Here is a 13,279-nt window from a genome sequence, read left to right on the forward strand (position 1 = left end):
TTAAAATCTTAGGTTAATTCAGATTTTTTTTTTGTTTTTTTTGTTTAATGAATTTTAATATTGATTTTCCAATTTTGAATAACATTTGCAACCATTCCGATTTCAATATTTTATATAATATTTCTTAGAAAAACTTTAATTGAATTTAAAGCCAGTTTTTATATGTGGCGAGTTTTTCACTTGGAATTTTTCTTCTGAAACTTCCTTCTTCAATACGCGTTCAACGCTGGTATCTTCGTGGAAGTGCCCTCTCCTTTCTTCTTTTTACATCCAGCTTAAGACAACATCAGAGCTCACCCATTCAAAAATTTTTCTTCTTGCAATTTTGCAAACATATAACTTTCAGTCCATCATCAAAGACTGTTTTCAGTTTTTAAAATTATCAATAAACAAACAGCTAAATGTGTCAATCAACAAATGCAAAATTTCTTCTGAAAATCAGACCTGATATAGATAACGTCTAACATATTTTATAATATTTTTTTACAAAATCTTTTTGAAAATTATAAAATAAAATCTATCCAGTTTTAAACTTTTCACATTCATAGGCAGGTGTTGTTAATAATAGTTCATTTGAATCTATTATTTGTTACCGTGTTATGTCTCGATCATTTGTGTTAAAATCTCCATTTATGAAGATAAAGATTGAATGTTAATGTTAAATTAGGCAATGGAGTTCAGTATTCGTTAATAACCATATAATTAACCGGTGAGATTAAAATAATAACATTGTTGAATATAATGACAGAAATGGCTTAGATATTATTTTTTATAGATTAAATTTTGTGTGTGACTAAAAGAGCTCTAGTGTATCTTTCCAAATATACAAGTACAAATCTTAAAGCAACTCCAAATGAATGCAAAATGTTTAATAATTAATAAACACAATTTAGATGCATGTGCTTTTGATATTTTTGGTGATGGGAGCTTGTTTTAACTGAAATGAGGTAGATTTTTCAAAATTCAAGTTTATAAATGTATAACTAAAGATAAATTGATTTTGTCTATTTAATGCAAACTGATTTAATACCATAGATTATCCTTTTTCACAGGAATTCAATTTCTATTGAAACAGCTTTGCATTTTTACTTTTAATGTCGTGTGATTAACATCAAATTTAGAGTGATTTTTTTAAAAAAAATCAAGAATTTTAGAATTAACACTACAAATTGCATTCACATAATCTTGTCTTCCACATTCATTGCAGATATTATTCTCTTAAAGTAAGGAACACTCAGCATTCTTCATTAAGTGTCGAACACTTACAACAGCTGCAACATGATTGAATTCGTATTTCCGAAGATTCAGACGATATAAACTTATATTTATTTTTTACATTTTTATTATGCTATTGAAGAAATTTGGATCTAGCGAGATGCTATAATCAACCTCTTACTTATGCAAATGATTTTCTCATGTTTAATATATTTCCATCTTTCAGTGCTTCATTCAGTTCTTTTAATTTTTTTAATAGGCCTTTCCAACATTTTTTTCTGCAGCCCTATATATTACAATTTTGGATGCATTTTTGACATCTTGATACGGATGCCTTCTAATTTCAATGTTTCAACATCTCATTGTTCGCAACCGTCGACTTTAGTTACGAAATATCTTTACCACTCGAGTCAGCCATACATCCTTTAGTTTTCTCATTCCAAGTTTCAGTTTGGTAATCAATTACTGCTTGAATTTCAGATTTCTAGCTTTCTTCGGAGTTTGGATTAGTAAAAGCAATTTTCTTCTTTTTTATGTTTCTTGCTGTGAAACTAAGCATTCATTTGTTTACGGCATCGGCTTACAATCTGCTTGTTCCAGTTTATTTTTTTTTTAATTGACCTTTTTTCTCTTTAAATATTTGACCCAGTAAGGACAAAATTTGTTGCCGTTTTTTCCAGATATAATATTAATTAACTTAGACAAAAAGTTTCACTTTATTTCCTGGCTCATTGTAATGGTATCAACGAAAATGAATACTCCATTTTGAAATCTTCAAGAAAATTACATGAAATTTCAAAAATGTCAGATGAATATCTTTTAAAAAAAATAATCATTTACAAAGAAATAGTTTCGAAAAAATGTACCGAGGAAGACTGCACGAAAGAAATCATAGTCAATATATAGTGTTGTATTTTAAGATTGGCTGTCACACAAAATATCACTGTATCTTACCAAATAATGATATTTGAATTTTATAAACTTGAAAAATAAATATGTAATTCCATAAAACAGATTTTACAAAACAGAATGCAGACAAAACATATTTCGATGCATATGAAAATCGCATTAAAAATGTACAATGGCTTAGTATATATTAATATATCTTGAATTTGATTTACAGTTTAATAGTAATAAAATGGCATTGAATTTGAATATTGGAGAAAGATTAGGTTATTAAAAAAGTCCAGAAGTCACTATATATTAATATTTATAATTTTTATATATTCTGTCAATTACTTTAAGCGTAAGAATTCACAATAATTCTTGATAAAATAATTAAAGTGGAAGAAATGACGCATCACAACCTAAAAACAAAAGGGGGGTGGGGGCAGAAATCGATCAGATTAATTTTCAAGATGACTGATAAATCTAATAGCAATGACTTTCATACCTGTAATAAATTCCCAAAAATATTCTAAAGTATAAATAGCTTTTAATGAATTTTTTACCTGCTTTCATTAAATATTGACAAGAAATAGCTTTTTTAAAAAATCTCTTTATAATGATATTAAATTTTGAAATGAAAGGCCAGAATTGATGCACTTTTCTGACTGGAAAAGCTTTGCACAACGCAACATAGCTCACAATGCAGCGACCAAAGTATTAGATGTTTCAAGCTAAAACGCACCTTCTTCACGTGACCCTGAGAAGTTCCAAGGAATGTGACCGTGTAGTCGTGCGTGGAGGTAGCAGCCACAGCAGTCAGCAGAATACCGGAGAATCTCAGAACCGGAGCTGCCTCTACAGCCATACTGCCGCCCAGGGGAGTGTTCACGTCCATGCCGCAGAACTCGTCGTTGATTTGCAGTTGCTGAAAGAGGAAACGAAAGCAATTTATAGATACAGTTATCTGTCAGGCAAAACACATATGCAAATTGCTAGAGAGAAAGAATCTTAGGATTTTGTTTTTTTTTTTGTTTCCACTTCGGGCAAATTAAGCTATAATAGTCATGTTAAAGCGGCTCTCACCAAAGTCACGATTATGAGTATTAAACTCAGCATCTTAATTGCTGCATGGAGAAAGCTCTCGATGCTCAAGCTTCTGCACTACAGAGCTATTTTAAGACCCGTGTTGACGTATGATTCCCAAATTGGGGAGAGGGGCACTTCCGCCCCAAAACATTAAGAAGTTGCAAGTTTTCCAAACTAAACATCTGGTGAAGATTATTAATGCGCACTGGTACGACAGAAAGAAAATACTTCATGACGACCTCAAATTGAACCTATTTCGGAATTTATTAAAAGGGCATCAATTAAGTTCTTCGAAAAGTTACCCCAGATTTGTAGCGAGTTACTTCAAATGACAGCATATGATCCAGCTGTGCCCGACTCTAGAAAAAGACCTAAGGTTGCAATCGACAACTCTTACATTCATTTTTCGTCTGTAAAAAGACTGAGAATATAAAACGCTGTTATTAATCTGGTGGATTAAAACCTTCCAAAATTATTCCTGTTCCGGCTTTAAATAGCTACGATGAGCTACACGAGTGAATTTTCTTTCTTTCTTTTTTTTTCTCCAAAAATAGCAAATCAAAATAGTTAAATCAGTCTCCATAGTGAAAGGCAAGTGCAATGTAATTCCATTAAAGCTCTCATTCCGCCATACATAATCAAAATATTATTTTATATTAATAATTATATTATAAAAATACTTGTCTAACAATTGTACTAAATTTCATGACGATAGAGCTTTATGCGCTCGTCCAAACTAGTTTCAATTCATTTTAATTTTTTCCTAAATATACAAATTATAATAACTATTCCAAATTATGGAAGTTCTCGTGACCAATTTGTCACACCGCGGAACTCCGAAACATCACGATGTTGTCGTTGACTTAGGGTAAAGAATCGTGTACTTACTAAATATTATATATATATATATATATACACAAAACTAACAATATAAGAATAATTTTTGCATTTGTTAATGAAAAACAGAAATTAAAACTTTATTCCGGTCTGTTGCAATGAGAAAGAAACGAATGTCAGAAAAATCTAGAGAATATTTCGGCAAAAACGATACAAAAATTTGTCACTTATGCAAATTATATATATATATATATATACAGTGGTGGCCAAAATTGTGGACATTTTTTGAAAGTTTCATGTTTTTCAACTTTGCGTGCTTGTAGAATATATTAATTTTCTTTTACACACAAATGTGTATATATCAAATTGAAGGTAATTTAATGTAAAATTTAATAACAAAAATGGTATCACAATATCTGTATTACAAAAACAGTTACGCTCATTTTAGTAGAACAAACAAACGCAAATCGTTTTGAATAATGACGTGTTTTGTAATAAAAGCGTACTAGCCGATCACAAACACTATTCTGAGGACCAATCAAATGTATGTAACTATAATTTAGGTTATTTGGATGGTAAAAGAGTTATTGTTGTGGAAATATTTTGCGGAATGATGCATACTAGTACAATTAAATAGAATATTGCTGTTTTTGAATATTTTAAGCCATTTTTTTAATTAAACTAATTTTAAACCATGTCACCAACAAGAAGAACTGATTGGACATCTACAAAAAGAAGCCGAATTCTCATATTGAGAGAAAATGGCCTCTCTTATGCTGAAATTCCAAGACAAGTTGGTGGTTCAGTGACTTGTTCTGGTGTATGAAAGTTCTGTTAACGTTATGAAAAGGGAAATCAATGGAAAATAAGGTCAAATCAGGCCGAAAAAAATGAACAAGTGCTACTGCCGATAGAAAAATTAAACAGCTATGCCTTCAAGATAGAAAAATTTCATCAGATGCCATTAGATGTTAAATGAATGCAGCGGGTATTGCAGTAAGTTCAAGAACAATAAGCAGAAGGTTATCAGGATTTGGATTACAAGTTAGAATTCCAAGAGAAAAACCATATTTAAATCAAAAGCAACGCGAAAAACGTGTTAAGTGGGCAAAAGAACACATTAAATGGTCAGCAAATCAATGGAAGTAAGTAATCTGGAGCGATGAGACTAAAATATCACTCTTTGGTAGTGATGGTAGAAAATACGTGAGACGTAGAGTAGGTGAAGCGCTTCATACTGATTGCATTGAAGCAACTATAAAAACAACAACAAATGCCATGATTTGGGCATGTATGTCTGCAGATGGTGTGGCCCCAATTCAAGTGATTGATGGCATCCTGAATGCCAAAAAATACATCGAAACTGTCCTGGAACCAAAACTGATACCTTCCATCAGGAATTTCTTCCCCAACAAAGCACCATTTATTTTTCAGCAGGATTCAGCTCCATGCCACACAGCAAAAGTATGCAAAGCATGGTTTCAAAATAAAGGCATAGATGTATTACCATGGCCAGGAAACATCCCTGATCTCAATCCAATTGAAAATTTGTGGCGACGTTTGAAAATTCTTGTATGAAAAAAACGTTCATCCAATAAAAGACAACTTATTGAATCTATAATTGATTCTGGGCACCATGTGATTACGAAAGATGAACTCCAAACGCTCGTTCACTCGATGAAAAGACTCTGTGAAGCTGTCTTAAAAAATAAGGGTTATCCTATAAAGTATTGATTGTGTAAGTATCACTTTAAAAAATGCAAATCTAAGACAGATCTTACTAAAATGAGCATAACATTTTTTTAAATACAGATATTGTAATACTGTTTTTGTTATTAAATTCTACATTAAATTACCTTCAATTTGATATATAAACATTTGTATTTAAGTGAAAATTAACATATTCTACAAGCACGCAAAGTTGAAAAACGTGAAACTTTCAAAAAATGTCCACACTTTTGGCCACCACTGTATATATATATATATATATATATATATATATATATATATAGAGAGAGAGAGAGAGAGAGAGAATATTTTGGCATAATAATACAAGAATTTGTCACTTATGCAGAAAGAGAGAAGAGAGAGACTATTATAAATTTATGCACAGAACTTTGACATCGCAAACGTAATCGAGAAATGTTATAGCATTTTAGAATCAAAGAGGAACTAAAGAAAATACGTCTTCTGTAGCAACCGAAATCAACAACCGAAAAACGGTATACCAGTTCTCTCCATCCCCCCCCCCCCCCAATCCCTGAGAAATAAAAGGCTTCGGCGCACGGCAAAGCGCGAACTCAGCTGCAACCCCCCCCCCCCCCTCCATTACGAGTTATTTATGTCATCCGACTCGGGGCCTGGTAATCTGAAATCGACAATCCTTTCCTCGGAGAGATATCACTCTCATTCATCTATCAATAATTAGAGAAACAAATAAAAAAGTGACGGGGGAGGGGCTTCTTTTTAAGAGAAAAAGAGATAACTGCTCCTAATCTTTTACTTCTGCCTCCTTGATAAGGCGGTTTCTTTTAACCTGCCCGGTCTCATCCAAGAACTGGGCTTTTGGGGAGGAGAGGATTGGAATCAGAGGCCGATCTGCACTCTTTTAAAATAGAGGACGCAGTAAAGTCATGAAGGCAGACTATTTTTCTTCTCCTTTGCTCTCTTACAATAATCAAATAACATAAGAACTAGATGGAATTCAGAAACGGGAAAAAAGTAATTATCTACGCTTCGGTTTTTATTTAACTTAGCCACGAGAAGTTTTATTTAATAATGGATTGTTTCGATTCCATTGAAACGAGACGCGACTGCGTCAGGTCTCCACGTGCTTTAATGACAGCAATAACAATAGTTCATCATTCACAGTATCTTTTCTCCCCTCCTTTAAAACAGGAAAGAGGAGGGGGGGGGGGATTCTTTAAAAGCATACTTTTATAATTGAATGAAAAAGGATTTTTTTTTTTCTCATCCAAATGATTTTCTCCTTTTAAATGTTTATAATTCATTCTAATAAATCACATCTTGAACTCAGCTTCCCACAAAATTTCATTCCCGGGTGACATTACAGGTATGAAATAAAAATTCAATCACATTAATTGAATGCCAATAATTAAGAACATTTTAAAATAGTATATTATCATAGAAAACAAACAAATGTACAAATTTAAACTTTGGAGTATCAAAAAAAAAAAAAAAAAAGTTTAAGTTTACATTTTCGAGAATCGCTGTAGCAGTAGCAACTGCGACTCATGCGTGGATCAGAACGTGCGAGATGTTTGGATGTTTATGAGAAACAAAGGCAGCGGCATAGAGATACTTCGCCAGTTGTCAAAAGAAAGATGATAGCCAAAAAACAGAAAACGCATAGGCAGGTAAACAAAGGGAGTATAAGTTTGTGGGTGAACACCACGGAATTGGGACAACCATACTCACTTCTGCCCCTGAATTTAGTTTAGTTATATTAACGTCCCATTTTATAACAACATTAGGGCTATTTTGGGCATGTGTAAAAACTTCAAGCTGAGCATGTGTAAACAGCAAGAGCTGTGTGCTATAAAAAATTGTTTTGCAGTTATTTTTGATAATTTCTAAATATATTTTTTTATGTTTGTTTGATGTTGCGTGACATGCCCATGTCATATCGGGTGGAGGCTAGACTTAAGTTTAAAGCTAATTTTTCCTCTTTAATGTTATGCCACGGGTAACGCTGTGCGAGTATTGCTAGTTAATTATAATGAATTCCTAATGACATTGAAATCTAGTTGAAACTGATCCAGGATTCAACTCGCCAAATTCCGTTTCAAAAATTCTGAAGCTCCTAACTATTTCCAAAAAGTGCAAGTTAACATCTGTATTGATTTTGGATACCGGATTCAATTCCTGGAGGTTTCTAGGAAAAGAAACTATCAGGAGGAACACTTTGGCGACGATGGAAAAAAAAAAAAAAAAAAGCGCCAAGACGAAGGTCCGGATAGTATATCACACCTTGCTTTCCCTCATCCGGAAAGTTATCGAAAAGCGAAATATCGATAGGCAGTGGCGACTTCATTAGTAATTCAATACAGGAGGCGGCGAAAGAGGGGCAGAAAAAAATATCGATAATTCATAGCGTACGACGACAAATGGGCTTCGGATATCACAGAAAAGAATTCTAGTATAATATAACGTTGAACGGAAATTTTCCTAAAAAGGAAACTTCTCTCACAACAAAATGGGAGATTTCTAGAAAAATGGACGATGCTCTTATTATTTGCAAGTTCTAAAAGATGGGAAGTTTCGATAGCACTGCGGTTTGAAAGAAGCCACTGAGAAGGTGTAAAAATTAAAATGTCATATTTCAACCAAGGAGAATCGTTTCGAAGGGATAAAACACAGGCGCAGATCAATAAATGAAATATGAAATCTGCACTGGTTAAGAAATTCTCCTTTCAATAACGCCGTGGGGTGCATCTCCTCTTTTACATACGTATGTACGTGCAAGAGCGAAATTAAATAATATAATCATGGATGAGTCATTTGTTAATATTCATTTGCATTCACATTAATGAAAATTTTTTATGAAAAAGTTTTGGAATGAAATGATAATAACACTAGGTTTATGAAGGAGTCATTCTGACCCCTCCGAGAAAACTTTCCGTTACTTTTCTTCAAGAAAATTATTACCGTATTTTATGAGAATACTTTAATTAATTGTTGCTAACAATTTATAAGATATATAATCGCAAATCTTATCTTTTTTTTAGTTTCGGAGGACTGTATATAGTATACCTACTTTTACCGAAGGGGGAGCCATTCTGACCATTCGAATAAATATTGTTGAGAATACATACATTTATATTTAAATATATAAGGGCTTGATAGGGACGCACACAGATATAGGTATAAATATAGAAATCAGTATGTGTTAGTAAAATGTGTGTATATAAGAAGCAAGAAGCCTGCAGTCAGTCAGATAGAAGCTATTATAAGTTGTTAGTAAGAAAACGTGTGAGTCAATGTCTTGGTAAAGGATGATGGTAGAAGAATAGATGGTCTAGATTAGAAACTAAACACTTTTTTTAATAAATAAACACAGAGGAACTGCCTTTCCATCACACCATACTTCAACTAATATATTGAAAATATGAAAGCTTTTTATCTACTTCATAATAGCTAGGTCAACTTATATTTTTTCTAATTAAATCCGAAAGGGATCATTTTGACACCTGTGGTAGAAATAGGTATATGCCAATTCATGGTAAACCTAGTGATAAAAAGGTTTTATGGTGAATACGGCATCCAACAGAAGCATGAGAATTTTCTTTTTGTTAAGGACATTTCAGGCGTTTTGAATTTAAAGTGCTTAAAAAAAGTATAATATTCTTGAACTGCAAACAAAGTGAATGAAGTTTTTGGAAAATGAAACTAAAATCTGAAATATAAATTGGTTTCTATAACAGATAGGGGGAAATATAGCGAAACAATCAATCAAACAAGAAGGAAAGGAACAAATCTAAAGAAATCGAACACTTTCTAGAGGAGCTATTAATGCCTCAAGTACCAAACTTTGAGGTGTTTCAACCATATGTAAATTTGTACTTGAGTTCTGCACAAAACGTTCTCTTCGCTTATCCGTATCTAATTCAGAAATTCAGAAAAATATTTGAAGCGGCTCATTTAATCAAATACATTCACTTGCATGCAATCAATGAATGAATATCAATGAACAATAAAATCGCACTCTTAAGAATCAATATAATATTTTACAGGTTGCCTCTCAAAACAAAAACGAACCTCACTCTATTGCCAACGTTTTCAATTGCTCCCCCAATATTATATTAATGCTAACTAGAAACCAAACGCTCAAGGAAACGAACTCAGCTTTGCGCTGTTTAACAACAGGTCATCTGAGCAGAAATTCAAATAATTTTTGAAGCGGTTCACTCATTCAATCAAATGAATTCATCCCCATCCCGCTGGTTCTTTCCAGCCTGCCGGTGTACACGCCCCAAAGGATGAATCGTTCAACGCATCCTCGTTAAAACGATCCGGAAGTCGAATCAAATGGGAATCGGAAGCGCAGATATCTTTCTTTTTCCTTACAAGGCACCACCATCTCATCTCAAGATTCCATCAGGATGAAGGTGGGGGTGGGGAGTATACCCTTGAGATTTGCAGCCCCTTCATAGCTTAGAACATCGTTTCTGAAACAAGTCCCATTCCGAATAAGCGGAAAAATGAATATGCAAGAAGCAGCATTTTCTTTTCTTTGGGAATTTTCTAAGAGGAGGGAAGGGGGGGGGGGGAAGAAGAAAAAAGAACCGTCTTTTTGGTCATGCAAAAGACGGAAAGAGGCGGAATATAGGTAATTATTCTTCTTGCAGAATCGCAATTTCAATCGAAGCTTTAGAAAGCGCAGTTCCAACGGGAATCAGCCAAGACAAGATTTCAAAAAAGAAATCTTGACTTTTATTGCGATTATACTTAAAGGGGTATAAAAATATTTTGAAATGAAACATTGTATGCCCCCCTCCCTCACTAAATACGTTTCTTATGCAGTAACGATAACAAAATGTACATTCCCATGAAGAAAAAAGCTAGATATTTTTATTCACTTTATCTGCACCAGAATTTTATCTGGCATTTTGCATATAGTGACAGCGAATGCTATTCAAAGATTTCTTTTAAAAAATCTTTCTATTAATACTTTATTCTTTAAATCTAACCATTATGTCATTCAGAATTCAGATGTTATGGCAAACACAATTTATGACACACACATCAATGAGGCTGTTGAATGATGTTTTTAAGTATTTAAATAAAATTAGCCGCATTTGGCGACCAGTTTCTTTGCTCAGTTTATCGACTTTATAAATAATTAAATGCTCAATATACTGTGCGATACCCTGACCCTATATAGCTAGAGGCCATGCGGAAACTTGGTGGGGCCGCCGAAGAGCAACCCCACCTAGCACGAAGGAACAAAGTACACTTGATTACATTGGACACTTGCAAACAATAAAGAACCCTCTACAGAAAACGCTTATTGGTACAGAAAAAGAATAAAACATTTTGCATTACATATTAAGTAGTGAAACATTAAAAATGCATAAAATACATTAAATGTGCGTTGACTTTTTACATTAGGAGAGAGCTAAATACAAATGATTTGACAAAAAAAAAAAAAAAAAAAAGTAGAAGATTTAATAGACAGGGATTTTTATGAGTTCTTCGACTTTAAGATACATTCAATTTCTGAGCCATCCGAGTCTGTGCTCCCGACATAGTGCACAGGCTTTGATCACGTGATTTATAGATCTTTCTTCGATGCCACAGTGACATGTCGAACTTTGGTCAAAGAAAGGACTTTGGTGGACAGAAAATACACCATGGGCATAAAAATGCTTAATATGGAATATACATTTTTCTTTAAAAAAAGTTTTACCTTGTTATTTGATTCGACTGAAAAACATGAATTTTGATGCAACTTTAAAGGTATTTTTTTAATGTTAAGATAATTAAAAGACAATTTTTGCAACGCAAATTTTTTCAAAAATATGCAAGGCAACTTCTGCTAGCAAGTAATAGCTATTATCCATCTGTCGACGGTTTATTTTTGCGATTGATTCAACTGTCTATTTAGATCCTGTTTCTTGGTTTCTTTTATATTTTCTCTCTTCTGGCTCAACAGACTTTTTTCTGAAGTAGTGAATTCTTTCCAGAATATTTTTAATAAAATTTTGCCGTTATAATCGAAGTGTTGAATTCAAAGAACGCAGTTGTAAAAACGTTCAATGAAGCACTCTAAAACAAGATAGTTTGTTTATATTTGAATAATGCCATTCGATAATACGTAATATATTATATATATATATATATATATATATATATATATATATATATATATATATATATATATATATATATATATATATATATATATATATATATATATATATATATAAAGAGAGAGAGAGAGAGAGAGAAATGATTGATTTAATTTTACAGCACAGCAATCCCAAATGACGATTTAAACCGCAGCAAAAATTTATAAAAAATTAAACCATGATTTGTTGAATAGCCTTTAAATATGTAAACGTTTGAAATAAGATTGTCTTTTAAACGTTCATTTATGTTTGCAGTAAAGACTTTCATGCAAAATGAACTCCTCTTCCAACAATAAAATTTTGGAATAAACACAGAATATGTTTCCGAGTTTTGACAATTGTTCAGAAATTATGCATACACATATTAAAAGATAAAAGATAATGATATTTCCTAACTATTGTATATTTGCCAGAATATAGAACTATATGAAACAGAAAAGAAATTCATTGCAATCGTAGAGTTTCAAGTTCCTATTTTCACAGATTTCGCCCCAGCAACAATAAATAATATTGAAATAAATAATAATAAATATATTTGAAAATATATTTGATAAAATATATTTGAAAAAATACTACCTTGAAATAATATCTTGAAAAAATACTACACGAGAATTACGCTTAAAAGAAATTGCACTTATTCCGAGAGCGTACACTGAGCGGAGGTTATTCAGAGTCGTATGCCATGAGTTAAGCATGCCACCCTTACTTAATTTTAATACTCAAAGTATATTTTGTAGGAAATGTTTTGGAATATCACATCATAAATACGCAATTAAATGGCATCCACTGTTCCATGACCTGAACTGATATCATAAAAATTGTCCATCCCTCAGCTTTGCCTATATTTGAATACAATAAATTTCTATGTACTTTATAGCTGAATGGGGTTAATTAATGTAAATTAATAGTATTATTTTTTTAAAAAAATATGCCAATAGAAATTTGCAATTTTTTTTTAAGTTGCAAAATGTACTCATTATAAAGCAACTAAATCGGAAACATAGCTTAAAATAAAAAAAAAAATAAAAAATGACAATGTTTCCTGTTTTTCATTCATATTATTAATACAGTGATAGGCTAAGAAATGAGTAAGGGAGGTAAGTATCAATAGTTGAAGACGACAAGAAAGGCGGAGGGCGCAGAGAATCTCTTTGATTCGAACAGTCCCAAGAGCAAAACGTGACAGCCTTTCTGATCCTGATCACGATTCGCATTTCTTCCACCCGGACAGAAATGGTGGAAATAATTTTTTCCTCTCCTCCCCACCAATTCCTATTTTTTTTTTTTCTCCCTTCTCTCCCTGGACAACGATGAGAATGTGGGGAACATGTTTCTGGATTATCATACATTTTTCAAGCCCCCTCCCTCATCCTCCCCTTTCC

At 32.6% G+C, this 13,279-nt stretch overlaps 1 protein-coding gene across 5 annotated transcripts in view; it reads right to left on the reverse strand.

Moving 5' to 3' along the window:
- Positions 1 to 13,279, reverse strand: part of LOC129976053 (plexin-A2-like) — a 575,617-nt gene that overhangs the window by 124,472 nt on the left and 437,866 nt on the right. For all 5 annotated transcript variants that reach the window (XM_056089408.1, XM_056089404.1, XM_056089407.1 and 2 more), the window contains one exon: positions 2,846 to 3,028. In XM_056089408.1, coding sequence (XP_055945383.1) covers positions 2,846 to 3,028 — 183 coding nt within the window. The remainder of the gene's footprint in view (positions 1 to 2,845; positions 3,029 to 13,279) is intronic.

Source organism: Argiope bruennichi, chromosome 7 (genome assembly GCF_947563725.1).
Source record: "Argiope bruennichi chromosome 7, qqArgBrue1.1, whole genome shotgun sequence".
NCBI classification, from domain to species: Eukaryota; Metazoa; Arthropoda; class Arachnida; order Araneae; family Araneidae; genus Argiope; species Argiope bruennichi.